At 37.4% G+C, this 27,017-nt stretch overlaps 1 protein-coding gene across 1 annotated transcript; it reads right to left on the minus strand.

Annotated features, from left to right (window-relative positions):
- Positions 1-15,111, minus strand: LOC100889860. The gene is made up of 4 exons (XM_030980826.1): positions 14,817-15,111; positions 4,893-5,119; positions 4,191-4,468; positions 1-3,851 (listed from the first exon to the last, which is right to left on the minus strand). The coding sequence occupies exons 1-4, from the start codon at positions 14,968-14,970 to the stop codon at positions 3,761-3,763; spliced, it is 750 nt and encodes a 249-aa protein (XP_030836686.1). The 5' UTR covers positions 14,971-15,111; the 3' UTR covers positions 1-3,760.
- Between the last annotated feature and the right edge of the window lie 11,906 nt (positions 15,112-27,017).

Below are 27,017 nucleotides of genomic sequence, written 5' to 3' on the forward strand. Positions count from 1 at the left end.
TTACTGACTTAAAATATTTATTTCACCACGAAGCGCACCTTTGTACTGTGACACTATTGTTTACACGCCATACATGACGGGATTATCAGGAAACATAGACCGGTATTTTATTTTGATTTATAATGAATAAACAATGAAAATGGGACTACAGACTTAATTATACCGACTGAATGAAAATACATTTTGTTTCAATAAATTGTGGATTGTATTCACCTAGATATGCATAAATGCCCAGTAAAACAGAAACATTTTTTTTCAAGTTATAGTAATAAATTTTCAAAAAAATATATATGTATAATAAATTGCTCGAAAACTAAACTTGTACAGCTCATCCGTCTCAGCCTTTTTTGTTTGCAGCCTGGGTTAAAACGCATTGAAAGGACCAACACAGTATATCCTTTTCGATTTAAGTACATGATTAGATAACAGATGAACATCATTTCATGATGTTTTGTATGAAAATAGACAATAAGAATACACTAACAGACTCTAAATATTGAATCAACAGGCATACAGTACTGATAATCATTAGCTCACGTATCGGAAGCAATTAAAGGATGAATTATAATCACCAAACTTGATCTATTATTCAAGACACTCATATCATCTAAATTACCCAGTTTTTTTTCTTTTTAAAATGATTTATCTTGACCCAAATTATGGCGATGAGAGCTTATTCCAAAGCCTTCTCTTTAATTATCATCCTATCAACTAAAAAAAAACACCGGTAAAACTCAATCATCCCCATATTGAACTCTTTTCAATTGTTTACAGGGGACTTTAACTACAACGGGTCAATATCTGCAAACTTTAAAATGTTATATATGTTTCTGGTGTCGGTGAACGCTGGAACCGTTTTGAGTTCAGATAACCACAGGCGGGAAATTCTAAGATTCATAAATCTCTAAAAAATATCTTTCAGAGAGTAGCCAACCCCTGTCGGTGACTTATGTGCAGCATGAAAGGGCCCGACCGGGGAATGAAATATGACTGTGTACAAACAATTCATCTACGTTTATTTTAAAACTTCATGCAGAATATAGAAATGGTGATAAGACGTTCTAAAGGGGGGTTCCGTGAGGAGATGTATTTCAGAAATTACTACGCTTCGTTGAGTGATAAGTTGTCAAGTTTGTTATGGGTTTATGTGGTACTTGCCTTCAAAAGTGGTATCTCTATTGGAATGTTGGGAATTAAAGTTAGACGAGATACAAATTTCTATACGGGACTTTGGAATGATGAAATAAAAGGGACATTTATCTGATTTCGGATCGTATTTCAAAATCCATAAAATTCCGTCGTAGAAAATCCGACTTCGACGTTTGAAAATGATTTGTAGTAGTCGAATAGTTGTATAATGCCTTTGAGTTTATAGTTTCTAGATGTGGGGACTAGAATAAAACATGTTATAATCAATCATTCCAGCTCATATATTAATAGATGATCATATATCAAGCTGATGCAACAGACACTTTAAAAAATAAAGATTAAATCATAATATTTACACATACTCGAAAGTACATGCTTTGCTACTTCGGAAGAATCAAAGGTATCTATTTCTATCTAATGATTAGAAATAGAATGATTTATATACGTCAGATATTGATAGGCTCACAAAAATGAAATTACTGTTAACGGCTTCACATTATTTTATGGCGTAAAGTACTTTTGAAATATTTTTGACATTTCCATAAAGGGTCTTACACCGCCTATCGATCCCGCCACCCCCCCCCCCCCCCCAGGGAAAAAAGAATTGATTGAACGATTCGGGCAATAGAAGCATACAAAAATAAAATGCCTTGAGATTTCAATACAGGTGCAATTGTCGAAGTACTAAATACAATATTTCTCACCATCATAAACACTGTATATTCAATAGACCAATATGCATAACGGTTAATATATACTCACATCCGTTTACCTAAAATAATTATTATGACCAAAATATTCACATCAGTTTTTAAATTTTAGAATATGAATAAACGAATTGAAGAAGAAAAAAAGGGTCTGCAGCATTTTGATGCCAACAGGTCTTCAGGAGTAAGATTGTTAAAGTCGAGACCAAAATATTCATCGAGGCCCCCAAAAGGAGGAAAAAAGGACTTGATGAAATTGAAATGATCAAACTATGTTTAAATTATTCATTTATTATGTATTCTCCACTCGTGGGATGGTTTGCCCTTGTCAGCTATATTTTTATAAGCTGTTTTTCAAAGGGGTCTCCCACATACGAATCATTGATATGAAATGAAGCAGTATTCAATGATTATTATCTGATTTCAAATACTAATATAATGTTGGTGGAAAACTAACCTCAGTATGGCTATTCTTTATAAATTTATTCAACTTATTGCAAACAATCAATATAAGTGTATCCTAACAAGTTGTATTATTTTGATTATTCTGTCACTTGATGGCATTTTAACCGCTCCACTATACTTCAAGGAAACGGTTAAAGACTGTAGATAAAAATGAAAATATCATAAATAGACCCATAATATACATGATAAGAATAAAACTGGTAGTGTTTATATACATTTTATATAGCACCCATATTTGAACAAGATTATTACATAAGTTTTGGTGTTCACCAACAACGAACAGAGCTAACAGAGCTAACGTCCAATAGCAAATGGAAACTATTGAAGTTTTATGCTTTATATAGCCAAAGGGTTTTTGATATCGATGAAAAAATAAGAATAAATTAAACCATGGTCAACTTAAGTTACATAAATGTACAGATTAAATATTCGTTTTTTTTAAAATAATTCTGTACATTAATGAAAACGAATAATATTGTTGTTGACAATGTCAAAGTCTCATATAGTCACAACAGGGAAATTATGATAATGATAACAAATTATCTGCTAATTTAAAAACATTTCGTTATTATACACATGGACATTTACATATCATTTTTATTTAATTCTCTCTGAAATTTATCAACACTTTGTTACATGTCAACGATTAAGATATTTCTGTCTAAATTTCGAATTTGAAATCTCACCAATCCCACTACACATGACAAGGCTAAGAGATGCTATACATTTCAAAATACTAACATTACGACAGCTATGTACGATAGTAGTTGCTATGCGCTCAATATGGACATTATAACTGTTTGTAAAAGGTGATTAAATAGTATATTTAATAATATTAGATACATTTACCTAAATATGTACATCATTCTGTTTTCATATGTAAAAAATTACATACATCTTTACTTTTTAATACACGGCAGCGAATCAAGAATTGAAATTGAATACATTGATATAAAAACAAACCTCATGATTATTTTTTAGTATATAAGTTGATCACGAAGCTTCGAATATTCATATTTGGTATGACCATCAGTCCATCACTACTTCCCAAGTGAGAAGCACGCAGTGGTGTAACGTCGGGTGATCCGAAAAGAGAAGAACCGCGAAACAAAAATTATTAAATTCCGTGAATCCTCTCCGTCTGATTTTAGGATAGTACGCCACTTACGGCCAAGACAGGACAGTAGTCGTTCTTCCGGAAAGCAAAACAGCGCTCGTTGAGTCTCTGTCTTACTCCGTTTTTCACTGTTCTCGAATAACTTCATTGTGCTGCATTATTTCAAGTTTTGCAAGCATTGTCCTCCTTGTTTGTAACATCGTACCACGTTTCAGAATAAATAGTAAGAGTCCTTGCATCTCTGAAACCGAGATGAACTGTTCGAATCCTTTAACGAGTGTAAGGTCTATCTTCAGGAATCTCGTTGAAGCAGGAACTTCTCTCAGCTGTTTGAATTGATGCATTTGCAGTCAGATATTGAGAAACCTCCGTTGATACAAGGTGGCTTACCGCATAGGCCTTTCCGAACACAACTAGAGAAGGAAAGAAAGCAAAATGAACTAGAATTAGAGATCTGAAGGTAGATACTTAACCAAAAATATGTGTAGAATTGTTAATCCTAGTTACTACAACATTTCATTGACATATTGCACAGGGCTCAACAGCCAATCAAAATCAAGGTTTCCATGGTAGTTACCATTGATGGCAAAGTTACCATCAATGGTAAGTTTTGTGCAACCGGGCCCTGGATTTCTATAGGCAGTAGAATACCCAATACCGTACCGAAATGGCCTTTGGGATGATTTCTTGGAAGTCTTAGCGATTGTCTTAATGATAAGACAAAACACAATATGTAATGAGAGTTTACTTACTCGCATTCTTCTCGCGACAGTTTCCCGTTCCGTCTTCCCCTGTAGATGTTCTTGCAGTTCCTGTCCTGGCTGAGACAATCGCATCCGCACGTATCCTCGTCCTGCAGGAAAGGCTTGGGGCACCTGTTCCGGCACTTGCAGGTACACTCGCTGTAGGACCACACCTTGTTGTCCGGGCAGTCGACCACCGGCTCGGGGCAGAAGGATGGTTTGTCCTGGCACTCGCACTCCAAGTCGTGCACGATCTCGCGGGTGATTTGCAGCCTGGTTTTTAAGAACTGTTGGAAGTGAAAGAACAGGAGATTAAAAATTACGAGAAGATTCGCCGGAGGGGTTGACAGGAGTGTGCTTCAACCCTCAAGGGTCGAATCGTGATTTTGAAAAAGTGGGTGGGAGCCGAGGGGGGGGGGGGGGGGGGGGGGGGGGGGGGGGGGGGTCTATCGGACAAGCATTTCCAAGTGCCTTATTCGGTCTAAGATTTTAAAAGGGGTACAAAGGAAGGGGTTGTGCCCCTTATATCCATTAATGGACATACCCACATAATATTTCTGTCGGTAAATTCGTAAATATGAGGATTTCTGTATAGCCCTTAAAATCCCTTGTAACTTTGCTTCTGTCGGCAAAATTTTCGACAAATTATTTTGTTCAGTCTTCCCCTTTTGATGTAAAATACTCTGGCGAAGCCCCTGATGGAATACTTACGTTCATGGTGATATTGGTCGTTCTTGACGGCACGCACTCCCGCTCGTCCCCGCAGCATCCTCCTTGCTTGCAGCGACGAACCACGATGCATTCCGGATAGAGGAAGTCGCCATAGCCTCGTGGTATTCCCAGCTCCTCGTACGAATCCACCACACGGTCGCGAGGTTGACACTGCACTCGGGCATTCTCATCCTCTAACCTGGCGAAGAAAGCACTGTCGCTGCTTGCTGGAAAATCAAACAAAAAACAGGGAGAGGAAGAAGGAAAACATTTGTTAGTTTGATTCCAATATTATCCTGGGGATTTGGAGCGAAACATAATTTAGCAACGATTGCATGAAAATGAAAGATTTGCATGGGATAAACATCTTCGACAAGAAATCTTTGATGATTAATTATGAGAGTTCAGAAAAGAACAATTGTAATAAGGTATTAATCCTCATTTCCCAGTTCTTTGGAGAGGACATGAAACCATCGGTTCCCTGGTTTCTTACTAAAAGCATATACATACTTTCTTAGCAGTCGGTTTAAGCAATCATCAACATGATCATAAAAGTTAAGCAGACGACATTTGAGTTAAGAGGGCGCTCTGTATTTCGATAGCCATCCACGCATTGATTTTGTTTTCACCATTTATTTGCAATGTGTATATTGATTTCATTTTAAGTATTAGCCCATCGAATTTCAGATTAATATTTTATTAATACCACACATAGTTTTATAAGCGAGGGCTCATAGAAATAAATGACAACAAAATTGCATAATGCACTCACAGATGCCGAAAGAATGTTTCAGCAATGTGTCGGCACAGTGGGCAATCAACATGACTAACAATATGGTTGCATTATCGAAAGTTGAATGCACAGCCCAGGAAATCGGTATGTGCTGAATGAGGTGTTAAATGACCACACATGAACCAATAACTCTGCTGATTTCTGTCTCTTATTATCCTATATTCATTTGATCAGCGGACGGTATAAGGACTGTCGCATTATCGCGACTTCCGTCTTACTTAATTTAGCTCCCCACCCAGACGACACAATATAAACCACAGAATGTTCTCTCTAAGCGCTGTCATGTAATCATAATGATGATAGAGACTTATAATGATCCAAGGGGGGCCTTCTTTCACCCCTAATGGATTCTGGCCTATCCGGAGGTGTCATGGCTTTCTTAATGTCAGATTATGTCTTGCTTTCGCCTCCATCATTAAAACCCTCTTTTGAACATCTTTCTGCAACAAAAAATGTCATAATGGTTCTTTATGCTGGACTGTATGCTTCCTCCGCCTTCTGACAATTCATGCTGAAGAATCGTTCAATTCGAATGATTCTGCATGGTCAGAAGAATAGTCCAAATATCACTGAAGTGAAACGGGGAGGTCTGGGGTCCTGCGACTGGAGTTAAAGGACTGCCCACGAATTGAAGCCGTATAGGTCTGCGCCCTTCTTTTCATGCGGCCCCCTTTGTCATCTTATGTTCTGCGACTTACACCTCCAACAATGCCTTGAAAATAGCTCCAATGCATCCTAATTTCACCCCTTCAACAACATTCAGCCGACAGCCCGCACCCTATTCAATAAAACTTTCCTACCATCCCAAATAATTCTAAAGTATTATCTCCAACAATAAATTCAACAAACAAAATCATCAAATAGCGACCCCCAGCACACATTCTGATCATCACTCCGCTCAGAGTTGGCCATATCGAATCACCCGAATTTCGACGCGGGCCAGGGACCCAGGGGGACAAGATAGCAATATCCAATTTGTCAAATATGTCATTGACATCGTTCTCTCTTTCACTCATTTCTAAACCTTTTTCAACTTTCATCTCAAGAGGTCTCATAAGAATACCAGTCCCTCACTCACCCAGACTCATAAATGTCAAAGTTGCAAAAGAGATTTTGGAGCAGATAAGCTGTCAAGACGAGATGGAAATATTCGAAGAAAAGTCAGTTTGCAAGAAACGCATCAACGCCACTAGACTATAGGCCTTTGATAGATATACAAAGAAAGACTGACGTGGCCAAAGATGAAAATCACCCAAAGAATCTAAAGTAACAACAACAACAACAGCTATGATCAATCCAGTTCTTGTCCACAAGTGACAAGAAATCAAATTTGCTTAAATTATTTTTGTTTTTAATTTTGCACAAATAGAATTCTATGATCATGATGGCAGAAAAAGGGAGATTCTAATTTTGAAATATCTTTGCTAATATCACAATCTATGCTTCTCACATGCTCTTATTCTATACAATCCCTCTCTCTATCTCTTTCTCTTTCTCTCTCTCTCTCTCTCTCTCTCTCTTTCTCTTTCCAAGTCCCTTCCATGCCGCTATATACAGCAGTCTCTAACATATCAAGATTTTATAATTTTTCCCAGCACGTTTGGAAGAAGCCCCAGACCTTACCCATCCGTCCAGGTTAGCTCACCGATTTCCCCTCCCTCGATCTACTTTCGATGGCCCGTTTCCGACCTATAAGCCGCAAGAATTCTCAGCGTTTTTATATAGTTCGCAAAGAAGTCATGCACTTTTCTTCTCCTATACGCAGACGACCTTTGGTAACTTTCTTTTAGAAACATTTTGGCAGCATTACATGTGGAAACAAGTTTGCAACAAAATTGAATATATGCCACTTTTTGTGTTTGAGTGTATGCGTTAAGTAGTTATAGTATGTAAGTCCGCGATGCCTTTTTTTATGTCGCTCATTAGAAGGTTTCTTCAATCTTGTCTTAAATTTTCATTCTAATTCTGATATAAATCAGAAAAGATTACACATATTTTGAGAATGAACAGATAGAATAGATGAAACGTAGAAATATAGAGGGCAATATAAACAGAAAAATGATGAAATGATAGAACTGCACAGCATCTATTCTGCTAATATTTTAGTCAATTTTAGTACTACTTCCTTGTCCAAACCAATAGACTCCCTCCAATGTCATGTTGACTGAAACACTTTCTAGAAAAATATTCGACATTCAAAAGAGAAAGCATTGACATATTATTTTAACAGATATATGATATATTAGAATAGCCAAAGATAGACAGACAGATAAATAGATAGCGAGTTTAGTTAAATAGATAGGTACATACATAGACAAATAGATAACTGAAATTGCATAAGTAGGTAGATTTTTACAGATAGATTGATATCTACATGGCTTAGAGTTGAATTTTGTAACTCTTTCACAAAATCTAATAATACCTAACATTATCTCTAAGATGATACAAAAATTGCAGATATGATTAAAAAAGAGGAGGAACCTGGATTCTAAAAAGGGAATTTTTATTCTTTTACAATATCAATAAAATGTATTATCTATCATTCTAAAAACGTCTAGAGGATGAGAAAAGAAGGAAACTTTGGCAGAAAAGTGTGACCGTGGACGAGGAGACTCGTGCGGGGAAGAACGCTAAATGTAGCTCTTGGTGTCCCCGGAGGCTCGGGCGCAGAACATCGCGGATGCTGGGGATACTGAGTGAGGATGTTGAGGTTTACCAATACTAGGTTAGGGGAAAGGGTATCACACGCACCAAAAAATGGGTTGGGGACTGGCTCGAGAAGTCACATTTATCTTCTAATATTTACTTCTTCTTCTTTCTTCTTCCTCTCTTCTTCTTCTTCTTCTTCTCCTTCGTTTTCTTCTTCTTCTTCTTCTTCTTATACTTCTACTTCTACTTCTACTTTTTCATCTTCTTCTTCTCCTTCTTCTTTAACTTCTTTTCCCTTTATATCTTCTGCTTCTTCTGCTTCTTCACATCCTTCTTCTTCTTCATCTTCTTCATTGTTTTTAGCTCCTCCTTCTTTTTCTTCCCTCTATTTTATACAACTTAAACTTTGTGAGGAAAATATATTGTATATTTTAAAACTGTTCGATTGAGTTACTGTTAAACCGTCTGTAAATTTAGCATTTCAAGTCAAAGCCAAATTGTACACGTCATATAGGAAACGAAAAAGAGGTGAATTCTAATTCTCAGGCCTTGTTAGTGTTCCAATAGCTAAGCTAACTTCGTTTAGTACATGTAAACGGGAAATGTAAACGAAGCTTTTTTTGTTCATGTGTTTTGATTCCCGTGTAAACAACTTCCATACAAAACAAAGGCTTGGGTAATAATGTGGAACACTTTCAACATTACTTTTTATAAGGCATCAATACGTCACTGGTCATTTGCATGACGTCATAATCGAATTGTTGTCGCATCGGGAGTAGTCGTTATCACAGGCACGCCCACGCGCATGCGTGTTTACCCGTGTTCCAGTTATTAACTCAAATTCATTTACTCACTCCAAAATAGACAATGTAATTACCCAATTAATCAACACATTATTGACGGACCTAATAAGGTTACATTATGGCAACATGCTATTTTCTCTCCCACATTACTTTTTTGTTGTTTTCGAGTAAATATAGCGATCTGGCGATGACTAGATAAAAAGCTAAGAAAAAGAGTAATACGCATTCATTACGTATTGTGGCTAAAGGCGAGTGTAGAAATGGCATTAATGCTTAATTCGGGGTGACTTTGTGCTACAATCCAAATTATATTACAAAACAGAGAAGAAAAGGGAGTATGAAACGAGAAGAAAGATAAGAGACAAAATGAAGTGGGTTTTTTTTAATGAAGACGGAACTATATAAGTGTTCTGGTAATATCCGTATACAACACATAATCAACATAGATCATAACCGTTTTTATATTGCCCACGGAAGTTTCACTGCACTTAAATCGGGTTCTCGATGTTCTCTAGACGTAAACAAAGGCTTTAGTGTGGATTGATGCTGCAAATCTATAAAAAGTACATTCTTTACTGTCTAGATAAATGAAGTGAACTTTGCACGAAATGATCTTTTGTTCGGATCTGATCATCTTCTAGGACGGAATAGTTTCTGCCAATCTGGTGATAATATAGTAGTAATCAAACGCGTTTGGCTTGAATACCGGCCGGATTACAGAAACAATGACGCCAAATGTCAATACAAAACGCACAATAAATCCAATCAAAATTCCATGCGTTTCCTCACTCGAGGTTATACCCCATAATGAATGTATGATTTGAGGTAGAAAATTGAGAGCACAAACAAAATGCATCGCCGGGGATTTTGAGCTTCGTATAATTCAAAGTTTCGAAGAACGTTTAAAGTATAATATGTTTCCTTTATGAAGGATAATATTTCGTTGATACATTGCTTGGGAAATTACCAACCTTCCAACCGATAATGAAGGGGAAAACAAGTGCAAATTCTGCCAGGTGTCCTAGCATTATTGGACAATCCTTGTTATGATTGTTAGTATATTGAAAGGGTTAAATGAGTAATGTCCTTTTCAACTTTGCCTGGAGATACTCCGTCCTTTTCATGAGTTCAACGTCAATGTAGTTTTCGCTTCAATCATGGCAAAAACAGTTTTTTTCTTTCTTTTACTCAATTTCTGGAGCGACGGGGTTTTTTCTCATTACGCCCGGCGCCTGAGGAAAGGGTCCCAAAATCGTGTTAACATTAATCGACTTTTTCTTTTACAGAAAGAGAGAAAATATGATTTGATTGAAAATAGGCTTCGAAAAGTCGCCTCGAAATCGAGCATTAGGGTGATTAAAATTCCGGGTTTATTGCAAGCTGATTGGGTTAGCTGAATAAGAAGGGGTTGTGAACTCGCTGTATGGCTTAAAGACAACGGGTTGGAATGCTAGCCTATTGCTCTTAATAGTCCTCGTCGATTTTCATTTTATTGTCAAAACATTCATCAACAGTGATGTGACCGAGATGAATGGGTAATTATTTGCCGCGAACAAATATTTAAATTCCCATGTTTACAATCGGCACAATGCGGCAAATATTGCTTGTGTACATAATTCCATTACCGTCAGGGACCCAATTTGGCGTTTAAATGTTTTTGTATCAGTTTTAAAGGGGGTTTGCTTTGTTGATTTATGCCCAGTCGCTTTCTGTCGCAGGTAATTTTGAAGGAAATGCTCCGTGAATTCCATTTGGTAAATATATATGTATATAGAATATAACAACGCGGTTGAAATGGATTGAGGACAAAACGCGAGGGTGAAGCAAAGATAGTTAGGAATCGTTTTGGAGGGTATTGTTGGTGCGAGTTGGAGCGAGGAGTGGCCTTCATGGGTAGGTGGTTAAGGAGAATGGGTAAAGTGGTGGAGTGGTGCTAGCACCCCTTTTTGGGGGTGAGGTTAAGGAACGAGGTGGTATAGAGTTATACTTCACAGAGGAGTTCCTAATAGCGCCAATACATCACCTACAGTCCACTTATTGGTTGTTCTATAGCTTCATTTCATAAATCCTCCATGGCGTATAATCATCAATAAAACCGTTACCCTAAATATTCATGAAAATATTTTTTTAAAGAAAAATAATGATTATTCGACCCGGCTTGCCACAGGTCAGACTAACTACCAGAGACCTTGCGACTATAGCCTTGTAGCGTCAGTCACTGAACACCAAGCAAGAGAACTCGACGAATCAAGACTCAATTAGTAATTAAGGGCCATTGATTTTAATGACTCTCCTTCCTTTGTTTTGCCTGCCCAATCTATTACGGTTCATTCCTCATTCAAAATGAAAGCATATATGGAACACAAAGAAGCCTTGGAATCATGAGTGATTGAACATTTTCTTTTATCCTGGCATATTGGTTTGATATGCAGTATTTAATATCGCCTTCAAAGCTCCAATGATTATTGTCAGTTTAGTTGCACTGTCTATCATAATAGATATGTCAAATCTATTTACACAGTCGAGAATTTGATCATCCCTATACCCCATTACGGTGAAGAGAACACAGGGTGTTTGGGAGAAAGAGAGAAGTAAAGAGAGGGATGGAAAGTTCAAGCGACTATCGTCAATTTGCTCTCATAAAAAAAAAGACTGGCCAGAAAAATGAAATCGCATTGTTAAAAATTCCTCTGTCCTTATTTTTTTTTCTCTAAAGTTTTGTGTGAACATCAAGCGATGCGACACCGATTATCTTTGTCTTTTCGGATCACAGCGTTTCATAAAGCTGACGATATAACTCATCTTCATCAACAGACAACAACCGCCGCTGGAATGCAAAAGTGGTGAATATCTTTTTTTGAAAATAAATATGGCTACCCGCCCATCCACGAATATACGACACATTGTTGCCGAGGCAGTCTATTTTGTGTGTGTAACGATTTTCTTTTCATAACTCTAATCATCTCGCTATTTGTTCGCAGCCGATTGTAAAATGTTTTCAGTGGAGGAGAATATTTGGTCTCTTTTGACCCCAACTTGACTTAGCCTAGACGATTAATCAGAAAAGATTTGAGAGCCGGGAGAAAATGAAGCAAGAGAAGTAGATAGAAAAATGGTGGGTGGGGATGATTGGTATCTGGTGAGAATTTTTCGTGTTGTAATCCTTGAAAAACGGGATGTGTTTAAAATTCCTTTAAATAGACATTACGTGTGCCTAATTCTATCCATGTCAGACGAGGAATGCAAAAGATAATTAGACCTTTCAAGTTCTATTCCACTCAGGTATCAATCTAACGCTTACAGATACAGGGAAGCTTTTACCCGAGTCATAATCTAGAACTATAAGGAAGTGCAAAGAGAGGGGGTGTGAGAAAGAGAATAGTGACCTTCAACCAATATGAAATGCTTTAAAAAAAAATATGTCCGCTTTCCTACAAAATATACCGAATTGGAATGTCATAAATCAACGCTATAATGATCCTGAGACATCTACATCAACAGTATCGTCCCCATTTATCTAAATCGAGGGTTAAATGTCAAGAAAACATCCCGTATTGCCTAACCAAAGGATAATCAAGTTATTTCAAAGATTCCACAAGCGCGTAATTACGAACATAGATGCTAACTATTGATAAGGGAGCTTCTTTCAATCTGTTCATAGAATTTTGACAATAATTATATCTAAACGCCTTCGGTAAGATGAGAACTCAATGTAACATCAGATTAAGATCAGCAAAGTGCATGAAATCTGTAAGATTTATGCCTAAACTTGAAAACCAATCACAGGAAATGTATATCAATTCGTTGTCATTTTTGTAATATCCCATTTTTGCAATTGACAGCAATATATCTGTTATTTATTCTTGATGTCCGTCGGTATTCCTCATTAGCGAGATATACAATTCAGTTTCAGACATTTCTAGGAGCTTTGGTGATCAATGACATACATTCCCGTTATTTGTTTTTTGTCTGTGACAGATCGGATAGGCTATATTGTCAATTCTCAAAACATAAAGAAATCATTTCTTGAAGCTGTTTAAATAATCAATAAATTTTATAATCGTCTAAAAACCTGAAATAATATATATTTTTTTAATTTAATTTTTGTATATAGCGCTTAATACAAGTTATAACAAAACACAGTAAATTCATAGAACGAACTTTTGCTATGGCAAAATTGAAATTAAAAAACACTTAAAAACACTCGTCGTTAAAACTATTCATATAAAAGGCGGGGGTGGCGGTACATTTTGATATTAAACAGATTTGGCCCAAAATGCTGCCACTTTTCATCTCATATACCAAACAGCTAGACCTTGTGGAAAATTACACAGCCACAGTGATAAACAATAATTCACTCAATAAAATATACCACATACTGCTATTTTTTCCATTAAACTCACAGCCAATAATGATGAATTTTGTTGTTTGTCGGAACAAGCCTGGGTCAAGAATCGCAAACTGAGAGAAAATATCTAAATGACTTCTCCTCCTCCGATTCCGTAATGAATTGGTAACAGAAAAATAATTTAAAACCATTATCTCCTTTTATCTCTGCTTATTGTAATTCATCCTTGCAATAAGTGCAAATGAAATTTTGTGAAAGGAGAAGTCATTACGTCGGAAAATCAATAAAAATAATGAAAACCCGCAGTGATTGACTTCCAATGAAAAAGGCAACCGTGCGGAAATCCTTATTCTCTTTGCGGTCAGTTTCAAGTACGAAATGAAGTGTTTCTCTTAAGTCCTTTTCGCTAGATTTATCCCTCTAATTTATTTGTTCTTACAGCTTTTTTCATTATAGTAATTCCACACTCTTTGTAAGATTGAATAGATCTATTTTGGAGGAGATCTCTATCTCGTTAACCGCATGTAGATGAGGTTAAAAACAACTGCATACGTTTTATAACTGATCACCCTTGTTCGTCAGAGTGCTAAATATATGTTGTTTTACTACTAAGGAGGTAGACTCGATTTAAGACTATTTTTTAGATTAAATTCATCGATCAGTGCAAGACTGAAAAGAGAAAGCGATATTTAAAAATCGGGCAGATCCGTAGCAGATTTTTCAGTTCATTGGAATTAGAGCGAGCTTTTTGGATAGGTACTTTATTTTTGATGCAACAGTAATATTAAGATCTCTGTCGCCATCTACGGCTGAGTTGAAGGAATTCTCAAGCACTAAGTCTAAAAAGTGAATTGAAAACAATTAGGGCCTACAAGATGGGAGGAGTAATAGTAGAGATATCTAGATAGATATATAGATTGAGAGAGAAAGGGAAAGAGAGAGAGAGAGAGAGAGAGAGTGAGAGAGAGAGAGAGAAAGCGAGGGGGGCTGATATAGCAATACAGTAAGATTGACGGATAAATAGACAAGAATAAGTGAAAACTACATTATAAGTTGGACATGTACTTAAAGACAACATCAGACAGAGAAGGATGGCATAAACTTGCGACGGTCACAGTAGCAAAGCTAGCGCCACTTGACTAAAAGAAGAAGTAGTTCAAACCAAAGAGATACTGTCTCTTTGTTAAAACTAAAGGAATGTATAAGAGGAGGCGTGCTTAAAGGGGTACGAGTATGCGGGGAAGGGTGCGTGGAAGGATGCAGGAGGGGTGCAGGAGGGTGCAGGAGGGGTGCAGGAGGGGTGCAGGAGGGTTGCAGGGCGTGGTACTTACATCCACCGGCTGATCCCGCTCGCCCAAGTCGTCTATAACTCCTCTTATTAAGTGCTGATGGACTCCTATTTAAAAAGTATCTTGACCTCGGTGTGTCGGTATCATTCAAGCTCAGTGCATTCAAATAGTCTTCCAATGAGTTCACTTTTCTCATTCGCTGCTCCACCGTCACCCGCCGAGATAACTGTGTAGGAAATTAGAAAAAAGGAGAACTTCGAAATCAAAATGGCGATTAAAAAATATATAATCATGACATGATGAAAGTATTTGAAAAGTATGTTGTAAATTGAATAGCGTGACTTTGTAAAAACAAGATGATGTCTATCTTATTAAAAACAAAAATCAAATTACTGATTTTTAGTAACCTGTTGATCCTATTTCCCAATTACTATCTTCTTGCTATAAGTGTAACATTGTAAAGAGTTTAGATTAAATATCTGTTATTGTATACCATGTATCGCAGATTAACTCTGGCGTACACACGTTAAAGTTTCTTTCTGTCAAATAAGCCAACTCAATCATTAATGTATTCAAACCTATTTTCATTGATATACCAGTTATTTTAGTATCTTGGCACACGTACGCGCACGCCTTTTCCCAGTTTAGTTTGGTAGGTTAATCTAGTACAAATTGGATTATACTTTGTCACCTTGTTCGTTCATACATCAGACTTTCTCCCACCCTCTTTCATCCATTAGTAGGTCTTTTAACAGTTACTTTGTAAAGAGATTACCGACAGCTCATTAGGTGCATTTTAATTATGTTGCTGATCCGAATGTATACATGACTTTGTACGCTTTCTCACGAGATCATCTCGCCCACATTACAGGCTGAAATAAGCGCCTAAAGACAGCTTTGGTGTTTTGTATGGTGGCGTATTATTTAGTCCGCCATCAAAAGAATAGCACTAACGAGTTGGTTAATGACATGAAAAGAGCGTCGTAATTTGAAACGCTATACCCTCTGTTAGGAAACAATCATGAAGGGGATGAATGTTAAGTACGTTCGGTTTAAAGAAATTCTTACTTCAGCATCTTACTTAAAAATCACTTAAGATGTAATCCTACATTCCTGTCAAACTCTTTCATGAACCATGGTCCATTTTCCGGGGTCACTTACTTAGACATGATGATTAGGCATTATAAGAATCCATTCGTTCACCCAAAAAGGACCTGCGCATTGGACCAACAATCACCAACATATTTGAAAGCGGCTAGGCACTTTGGAAGAGGGTAATTATGTTTTAAACATAAGAGAGAGTGATCGCTTTGTTAGAATGTACACATTCATTTGTCAGGCAATATGCAGAGCTGGAATAACGGCCCTAATTTCTTTAGAAATCCCACGAGAAGACTACTTACAGAAGCTAAACGGTCATAAACCGTCACTTGAAAGTGCACTCTTGGGTGTGATTATAGAACACATGAATGCATTAGCTCAGATACTAAATAGAATTTATCATACAATTATTCTTCCTCTTTTTATTATACACCTCTCTTCGTTTTTGTACAGCCATAGCCCTGTCTCAATGCTCAAACCGACAGACTGAGTCAGTAAAATGGCCGAACAAAAATCATTATCTACTCATTATCTACGACAGGTTGCACCATCCTTTCAAAATAAAATCTGATCCACTTTGCAATTTATTCGGGACACCGTGGCCACCTGATGCCGAATTCTGAGATATAACTTGTCCTCCGAAAATCAAAATGGCCTTGAAGTGCTCAACTCTAGGTATGTTTTCATCAGCTTGAGATTGCCAAATAACAGGCTATTTCTGATTTGGGAAATAAGCCCAAAGTTACAAATCGCGTCCTCATCAACTCGAGACTCGACCTCGAAACTCGAAACTCGAAACTCAAGCTCGAGAAATTAACTCGAGATATTTTGCTCAGCGTTCGCGCATCGAAACTCAAGCTCGAGAAATTAACTCGAGATATTTTGCTCAGCGTTCGCGCATAGTGCGAGTCTTCGGGCTGGTCGAGGACGCACCAGACAAATAGCTGGATATTATTTTTGCCAAGCAGCGGGATATTTTGCAAACTAGCCCAAGATATCTTGGGATGATTATCTGGAACAAAAAATTATCCCGCCAATTGCAATTGCGGGCTGATGAAGACGCAAATTAGCTTGATGATTTGCGATCGGGATAGTTTAAATAGCGGGTTATTTGGCAAACTCGAGCTGGTGAAAACAGGCCTTTCATAAAGGTATACAGGAAGATGGAGGGAGACAGAGAGAAAATGATAAAGTGTGATCGAGGGAGAGAGAGAGTGAGTGAGAGAGAGAGAGAGACGATCATCGAAAAAAAAAAGTAAAATATGAATTTGAAACCCTCGCTGGGTGGGTGGCTTAACCCCTCGGAATTGTAGCAGAGGTACGGGAGAGGACCGGCTAATGAGAGCCAGATTATTCGATGGTCACGACCGCAATACGTACGTGTACACGCTATTGACTGAGTGCAGAAGTCAGACTCCATAGGGTCTAACCACTTTATAACGTACATTACACAATATTTCTGAACGCAACTGACTTCTACATAAAATAGGAGACCCGAATGATGCATATATTTGGCATTGTATATGCTGTTTGTTTTAATTTACGATATTCATTTTTCTTTCCTTTCTTTTCACATCATGGGCGATTATGGACCAATCATGAAAGGGGTATCCTAATACAAAACCTCCCCAATAATTAGGGGGAAATTATAGCGCTCACCCTTCCACAGACGACAGATATTCAATTTCATGTTAAATTGTAATTTTTATCAACCCTAAACAACTCTCGGTGCGCTTACTATTACCAGAACTTACAACAACAACAAATTGCCGCCACTTTGCGAACCGAGCCTTTTATTTCGACAGAATAGAGGAGGGGTAAATCCCGCCCCCTCCCCATCAACCCTCACTTCTAGTGGGATCCGTCCTTACATCCACAGGAATTACTGGCTGGTGTATGACCACAATCATACACACAATAACATCCACATTCTACAAACCAGAGCCTCGTTCAGAGGGAAATCATTCAAACAATAATTTAGTCAGCCAGCCCCTAAGATCAGATGAAGTCTAAGAAGGTCCAACCCTTTTAAGACAACCACGATTGTAAACGCGGCACTTTTCCGGATTCACCAATTGGGTGAAATCTCTTCGTTTTGACAATCGTATGTCGAGGCAGACTTTTTGCTCTCAAACCAAAGGAGTGGAAAAACCGTCTTCTTAACTCAGATTTGTAACCCAAATGTGGCAAAACTTATTTCCAAGCGCTACATGTCTAGAAGATAGATCTGTGAGATTTATTCTTAATAGTAGTTATATCATTTTCAACAAAGAAGTAATCATTGAAAGCCGGGACTATAACATATATTAGGATAATTCAAAATACAAGTGTGTCATTATATCCCTTGAATTCCGTGAATTTATTCTTAAGAAGTTTCTGACTGGTTCTTTATTAATTCAAGGTTTCATACGGTTCGGAAAGGCTTTCGAAGGTAAGATTGAACCAAACCAACAGAATGGTGAGACGAATAAAGCTGAACAAAGAGGATCTGAAAATGTTCCGATGGCGGATTACTTCAATCCCCTTTATTTGAAATCATGTTCTGACCTCGACTGATGGGGGAGTGCTTAGGAGGAAGAAAGAGTTCGTCTCTGTCTTCACCCCCTTGTGTAACTCCTCCATTTTAAAGCTATTAACATAGTACATAACATAACGAGGTGTATATGCGGATTATGTACTTTCAACAAGTCGACAAAGAATGTACTATCAAAAACCGTATTTCAGTAATGTTATTCATTTAAATAAACTTAGTACTACACTTCCGGCTAATGTTATCAAGCACTATATTTTACTTTGGGCGAAACCGAAATACTTATACGCGAAATAAAAATAAAATCAACCCTTTTTTGTACGAATCAGAATCAGAATTATTGGAATCTTTCGCGCCCGAGTTCCAAGTAACGAGTTACGAGGTACAATCGAATGAGATATCCGAATAAGCAAGCGTGAAGGAAAGCTATTTTTCGACTACCAAAATCTGTTATTTTCCGAAAATGCTCTTTTGTTGTGTTCACCCTTATTACATCCATTCACAGCAGAGTTAAAGTAACCGATAATAATTCCTAAGAAATAGCAGTCAATTTACCCCGGGGTAGTGGTAGTTATCACATTTGACAGGTTCCGCCGCATGCAAACGTCAACCCACTGTAAACTCGACGGAACCATGAATGAAATCCCCGCTGTGAAAACGGCGTCACCCGCCATCCTCTTGCGGTTCTTTTTAACCATAAATTAAATATAAAAAACTTGGGACCTGCCGGGTTAGCTACTTCCCTGCATTCCTCGTTCTCCTCCCCCTTTGCCCGACTGTTGTCCATATTACCGGGGAACATTTTAATTATTGCCAATTTTTCTCCTACAGCGCAATTTGATCCTATCAGGTCTGTATGATCACGTGACTGGTGTGGAGATACGTTTGCTGGCGCCAATAGTATAAACGTACATGGTTTCATATCGTCTGCTCAAAGCTACAAGGGCGATAATATTTTGCGAAAGACGATAATATCTGGATCCAAGCTTTAATCTCTTGAATAAACCACACTAGGTTCATAGTATTTTCTGCCGTTGATGACTGCATTGAACAAATTACAGATCGATGGTATCTTCGTTTAAGCTCATTAAATGGCACTTACAAACAGATCCTTAAAACGGCACTGAAATGTAAGCAATATTGAAAGTAGAACAGAAATTATTACTCAAAATGATCTAGATTTCTTTGTAGCTCTTTTGACCAAAATAGTTCGATATCCGATTACAGTGTAACCTGTGACCTAAAAATAAAAATGTGAGCGGGAAAAATGAAAAAGATGAGGGGTGGGGTAGGAGTATGTAATGGGGGTGCATGCACGCTTATTTTGAGCTCTTCTAAAACGTGTATTTCTTACTAATCGCCGGATAATATTCAACCTGCAGACAAATCTCAGTGGCGCAATGTACTAAAACGGCTATGTCAGACAAATAAGAATATGTAAGAAAATGGTCTTGTTTTATTAAGTTAAGATTAAAGGGGCGCCATTTTGTTGCTAAAGCTTCCGTTTTAGGGGCACACTGTACAGGGGTCGTTGAATCTTTGACTGTTCAAAGCTATGCCCCAGAAGTTTAGTTCCCCTTTTCCTATTGGTGAATTCTATATGAGAGTAACTTCGTTTGTTCTTTAACTTAAAATCTGTCTGTACACAACAAGCACATAGTTTCACTCCCTCTAAAGCACACCCTAGCTTTGCTGCCCAGTTGCCCATGTTTACAAATTATTGTTTGATCGTCGCGTGATCTCTCGGCTTCTGCATCGGCTATCCCTTACACTTCGACCTGAATTCGAAATCCGTTAAAAATAGGTCACATAAGGGAGAGGGATGGGGTATATATATACTTCTCTCTCTTTGGTATTTTCTTGTTAACTTTGTTCTATGACGTGACCTCCCTCAGTTATTAATAGAGGATCGACAAACATAACACTTTCCTCATGCATTCGTTACGGACAGATACAATGACCAAGGAAACGGATTGACAAAGCACAACAAGGTGTATGTTTAGAGGCGTTAAAAAGAAACATTAATGGAACCCAGCTACTGTACATGTCGCAATCGACCACACATTACGTCTTAATAATAGATAATCCCTTTGTAGTTATTAGCGCCACCTTGCAGTAACCTTCAGTGCCTGGATCATTTTGAGGCGCCACAATGCTTGTCCTGTATATATACATGTACGAGGTGCCCAGCGTCCAATACAGACAATTTGTGCTTTTTTTCTTCAACAATACAATACAAACCATGCTTTGTATGGATATATAAGTCCGAAAGTCGTTGCAGCTGTAGTGGGGTTGTGTATCTAAAAGGTGTTGTTCAAAATCCCCCCCCCCCCCCCCCCCCCCCCAACAAAAAAAAACCAAAAAAAAAAGTCGTAGGTGAAATGAAATATATAGGTACGGTAAAGTTCCACCATCATAAAAAGCACAAATGCAATCTTCTATATCTTAAAAAAATTTCAACATCTTAAAAATATCGTATTTTGATAGCTTCAGTGCCAAGGTATTCAAAAAAATAATTTATTTTAAACATCAGTTCTGTACTCTCTTCAGCTTCAAAATTCAATTCTATTCTACTTGAGCTTCTAATTTTGTATGAAATTGTTGTTTTCAATTTTCAATTTGATAACGGAGGCAAATGTTTCCACATACCGTGTTTCAAAACGGCAACGATGTCACGTGTTTTCATTAGATTAAGTCGAATTGGCCTCTTATCTACAATCAATGAGCGATCATAGGATCACCATAATATATTCGATTTATGACATAAATAATTGTTAATGGCAAGCTCGGTTATTTGTAAATTCGGAAAAACAGGGATATTCAGTGAAATAAGAGGAAGATTTAGTGAGATAAATTGCATTTCGTCTGGTGTTATTTTATCAGTGATCGATGGGTTAGATAAGCATTCTCTATTTGAAGATCCTTAGAAATGGCAAGGTCGAAATTGGCAACGCCCTTACGCCGAATCAACAAATAATCATTCACACCCTGGTAATAATGTCAATAAAGGTTTGATTGGTTTCATCGCAGTCCCGATTTAATCAAAGGGCAATTAAGGATAATACTATATTTTAACTATCTAATTAAGGTATCAAACTGGCGTGGGTTGTCCTTTCGCTTACATCATGAACAGATAGTCTCCACATTTCAGACCCTTCATATACCTATTGCTAACGTTGTTAGAAAGTTATGTAACTTTTTGAGTGATGTTAACATTAAGATTACAAATCATATGAGAAGAACAAAATCATGATTTAGAATTATTTGGAAAAAAAGAACAGGTGAGATTAAAAAGCTTTGTACTTTAGAAGTTTTTTTTCCTTAAAACTTTGGACGAGACTAAAGTATTGTGACGATTTGTGCCCCATACCTTTGGGCAAAGATTAAACTGCAAGGATATAGGAAGCGAATAGGATTACATTATGATGATGATTCTTGACAAATTGCAGGAACAGAGCACGATGGATTGCTATTATCACCATCAACCTTAAAAGTTTATTTTCAGTCGAACGATTATCCAATGAAATTGACAAGGATATCATCCCTACTATGGCTTGTAAATTGTGATAATCGCGAGAAGTCGTGCAAGTGACTATTTAAGCAACCGAATTAAGAGTAATCATATCATTATTCGACCTCAGATTACCGTACATACACGTCACAAAATCCCATCGCCGTTTTATGATTTTGGGTTTTCATAATACGTATTTGGAGAAGATCATTCGAGCAAATACCGCAAAATCAACAAAGTCGACGGTTCGCGAGCTTGATTACCATAAAAATAGAAGGAAAAGCGCCCTTTTACTTCTTAACCCATCAACAGCACTAGACGTTGGTCCAAGCAGGTTATTCACTTTGCGGCAATGGCGACTTGGCGCTGGATGGGTTAAGTTGACAATACGCAAAATGAATCGTGGGAATGTGAGAAAGCAAAGTCTCGCTTGCTCGTTCAGACAAGTATTCTTAACTTGTCACACCCGACAGATGCTCACTGCTCGTGTCAGACAATCAGTAAAGAAGGGATGATAAAATTGGCGGATAATTTAGCAGTTTTTCAAGGGATCATTTGGCATCAGGGTTCACCCGAAGTTCATGCAATAAAGGGTATAAAGAATCATTACCATGCATGCACATACAAACAATGAATTGTGTGCTTAGTAATGCATCTAAACAAATAAAGAGAAAGGGAAGATAGAGACGGAGGCCCAGAATTGAAAAAGTGAGGTTGTTAAAGTCATTTTATTTGATTGTATGACGATGCGATATAAAATTTCATATGTTTATCACGAGTTTAAATCCATAAGAGCCTGCAAGTGCTTTTGTAAATTAAATACAATTTTCTTCTTTAATTTTGGTGCCCCTTGGCCAATTGATTTCACTTGGATTTGGCGCTTTGCAAATCGTACATATAATTATTATTATTATTACATTACCCCTACATACATCGATGGCATCAAGAATATCCTTTCTACCCATATTTGAAATAAATTTCAAACTTTGTGAGATCGTCACCTTTCATCTATATGTAGGCTTGCATGTGTCATTTGAATTCCTGGATAATCATTACCTCTATCGGTGGTACCTTACGCGCCATGTACAATCCTTAAACCTATACCCTAAACCGTTTCGCACTTTCGTAAGACTCTCCTTTTCCTCTTCATCAACTCCATTTTAATACGAACAACTGTGGCACGGAACTCGAACGATCAGATCAAATCGTTCGTGCATTCCATCGAAGGTAAAAGAAATTATCGAAGAGAAACGCAACAATCCGGTGAGCAGACGTGAATCAGTGATCGATGCAGTCTTCATGACACGTTCGTTACATTGCTCAAAAGAATTGCAATGTAAGTTTTATCTGATTACTTAGTTCGCTATCTGACATCTATTTATTCAATGACTCGGTCTGGACACGGTATGTTACTCTGAGGCCATCATGGCCTTCTCTCATTAACTAAACGATGTCACCCATTAGGACCACCAAGTCCCTAAAGTGTGCTTTGAGAATGACAAGGCTGCAAAGAAAAAAAGGTTGTTCGTACTTCGACGAGTCTTGGTTCAGCACAGTTCTAAACGCGACCAAATTCTGTCAAAATATAGCTTCAGAACATTCACTAGTGGCAATTTATTTCAAAAGCATTAATTCAACAATTCTAGACAACCTTGATACTCTATACAACCTAAAGGCACTATCTACACAATCTTGAATTATATTATCAACACTTTTGTTATAAAAAGCAAGAGAGGCGATTTGTTTGTCCTTTTACAGCTGAGTCACGAATTTTGTTTGTCCACGCCATTTTGACTGCATATATTACTAAACACATATTAATTTGTAATCCTGTCATTTCTAACGACATTTCCCATTGAGCTGCAGGAAATAGGCCTATTTTTCATGTTGTATAAGTAGACATATCTTACCGCTCAAATCATTTGTAATTCTGTTTGAAAAAGAAAAAAAACCTTAGCAGAGCATGGACCAAGTTCGTGCAAGAGATTTAACACACACACACACACACACAACCATTGTCTGTAACAAGGGGCATAAATCTTTTTAAACAATTTTTGTTATTCGCTTTACAAAGTGCTTAGGAGCAAGGAAGTACACAAAAGCCGGCCCTTTTTACGATTTATGAAGAAATGAGTGGAGGGTAATAAAAGAGAAGTCAAAAGTTATTTCAGAGCCCGGGGGCAACCAGTCATTTTCTCGTCTCGTTCGCGGAGAGAACAGCAAAGCGATTCGAATATTTTGCAAACAGGGGGAACAAAAAAAATTATATACTGTCTCAACCGCAGTATGCTAAATTCAATACCAGCTACCGATTTGGAAGAAGAAAAAAAAAGGGGACAAAAATGAAAAATTGATATTTTTTTCACAATGCACAAAAATCCTTTTCGGGTCACTGTGTTTGACTTCGAGTACGTTGAAACGGTTAGATTATTTTGCAGAGCGATTCTTTTTTGTATGAGGTTTAACTACGTCACCTCTAGCCCTGTTAAAGGAAAAATATACATATACCTACTTTATTACACGAAAGCTTAGCTCATATAATGAAGAAAACAAAAATGCACTTATGGAATGAAAGAGACAAAGTGGACGAGAGGTGTGTATTTCAACGTGATCAATTAGTTTAGAATTATTCTCCTGAAAACGTTTTCATTTTTGTCATTTTATTTAGACAAAAAACACAATTTCATATTTGTTTTGCAAGCGATCAGAACACTTGAATTGTCTCATCTCATCAATGTGAAAAGGTTAAAAGTCCATTAAATGCATAAACTAAAATGTAGACAGCACAGTTTTTTTCAAAATGTGTGAAAACACACATATTACAATTCGCCCGCATAACTGTGACATCATATAGAGTTGCCAACTTGTGAGGGAAGCATGAGCAATGATCCTTGTAATTAAATTCTTATTTACTGAATTTCTGAACAGAATCAGAGCTTATTGTAGGTCTACTAATTTGATCAGAGATGAGAGATTATCGGTTAACCATACATTAATTTCACATTGTTGACTTTCCCGTCAATACATTAATGTATCAAAGGTTAGTACATTCGGGGTAGGCACGGCGAGAGAGAGAGAGTTGAGCCGGCCAGCCGGGGGAGGGGTGGGGAAACTTGATGGGGTATGTAAAGGTGAATCTATACACTGTCATATTCCACTGGAGGGATCGAACACCATCTTTTATTATCTCTCAAACAAAGAAATTGGAATGCAAGCATTTGATCGCCCCTGAAGTCACGGACCATTTGCCGGCAATAGATTCGTTTCTAAAACGGTTTATCCCATCTCAAATCTCTGCGAACCATGTATGCATGTATTCTCTGTGAGCCAAAATCACTGTATATAGAATAAGGTACGAGACAGCAATGGACTGCGTGTATAACGATTAAGTGTCAATTCGTTTAAATGCAGTGTGATAAAAACAACGAATAGCTTAAGGGATGTCCTATGCAATTGACACGCGAACGTTAAGTGGATTATAGCTTGAAAGAAAATAGAGCTCAGCTGATATACCATGAAAATTAGTTGGGGAGGGGAAGCAACTCAATTAAGAAATGTCTAGATACATGCATGCATGCATGCATCACCGTGTTTACCATTTGCACGTAGGCCTACGAATAGATGCAGTGTTTGGTAGCAACGAAATAGCTGGTGTATGACAGCAAAGTTAATTAAGCTGAAAGAAATCACTTTCGGGAAAAAAAGCATTGTAAATATATGTATAATATTACAATATTATCAAGCGATCACATATTCTGCCGTGTAGGTGTGGGAGTGTGCCTTTAGCATACCGCGAATTCCATGCAGATAATAATTTTGAGCAAAATTCCAAATATTTCTCAATTTCGGGCGATAAAAATAAGAAGAGAATGGTTTTATTGACAGCTTAAGCAATACAAACTTTCTGGTCTACCTATTCCATAATCCTACGATGAAAAGGAATCCAAATCCTCTGCTTTGACCCTACATAATCCTACGAAAAATATAGTTCTTTCTCTCCAGCCAGTGTCCATCTTCCCCTATCTATTTCTCCCGCTCTTTCTTTTCTAACTATTCACCTATTTTCACCAGAACGCCCAAAAGGGAGGAATTTTATGACCCCAAGAGAAAGAATTGAACGAGAAATATGACATTAGATCCACCCCCTAGGTTATAAATTGCACAAAGCAACCAAACCAGTTATATTGCCCTACCTCACGCGATTTGGCCAGTATAATGCAGAGTTAAAAGCAAAAAGGTGAAGAAAGTAAAAACCGTGCTTGTTACAAAGAGGACGTAAACAACTTTGGATGCCCTAGTTATTCTGGGGTGTTTTTATTCGAAAAGTACAGGTACCACGAAGGTACCAACTAATACGTAACGAGAGTGACGTATACATCATATTAAACTTGGCAGGACGACGTCATTATCTGCAATCTACTGAAGATTTAGATATACCTCGACGCAAGAAGACGCCATACTCGTATCGTGTCTACATAATAATCTTCTAGATAAATCCCTGATAATTATGAAATACACATATGAATACATTAGAATAAAAGTAAAGGCTTGCGAAAGTGTGGGGGGAAACAGTGGTATCAGTGCATTACCAATTCACATTTTCATTCTACAATTTGGGAAAAAAAAGAGAAATAACTCTTTGTCTCCCTGCATCTGTCAGATGTTGTTTGGGGGAAACCCCATTCATTGATAACGCCCGTGCATACTAATTTGATTAAATCTGGTATTCAGGTTCCAAATGAGAGAAATATAATCTAGCCTACGCAGTATTTGCGCTATATCTGTCAAATTCTATGAGTATATCGTCAAGAATGTTTAATTAAAATCCACATTGTTGCCGTTTCTCTTGATGTATCACAAACCACTCTCGTGTATCTTTAATGTCCCTGGTAAATGTTGGTATTTATCTATTGAAATTAAATAGCGCAATTTTACACTAAAGAGGGGGGGGGGGGTGCATTTAAAGAGCATCATAAATCACAAACCAGACAAGCTACTAAAAACATCGAATTGAATCATTACAGGACTCAGATTATTCTTTAACCATTAATCATCTCAACGTACTCCTTATCATTGCTATCTTTAACAACGACTTTTTTTT

The sequence above is a fragment of the Strongylocentrotus purpuratus genome, unplaced genomic scaffold (assembly GCF_000002235.5).
Source record: "Strongylocentrotus purpuratus isolate Spur 01 unplaced genomic scaffold, Spur_5.0 spur5_scaffold_11, whole genome shotgun sequence".
NCBI classification, from domain to species: Eukaryota; Metazoa; Echinodermata; class Echinoidea; order Camarodonta; family Strongylocentrotidae; genus Strongylocentrotus; species Strongylocentrotus purpuratus.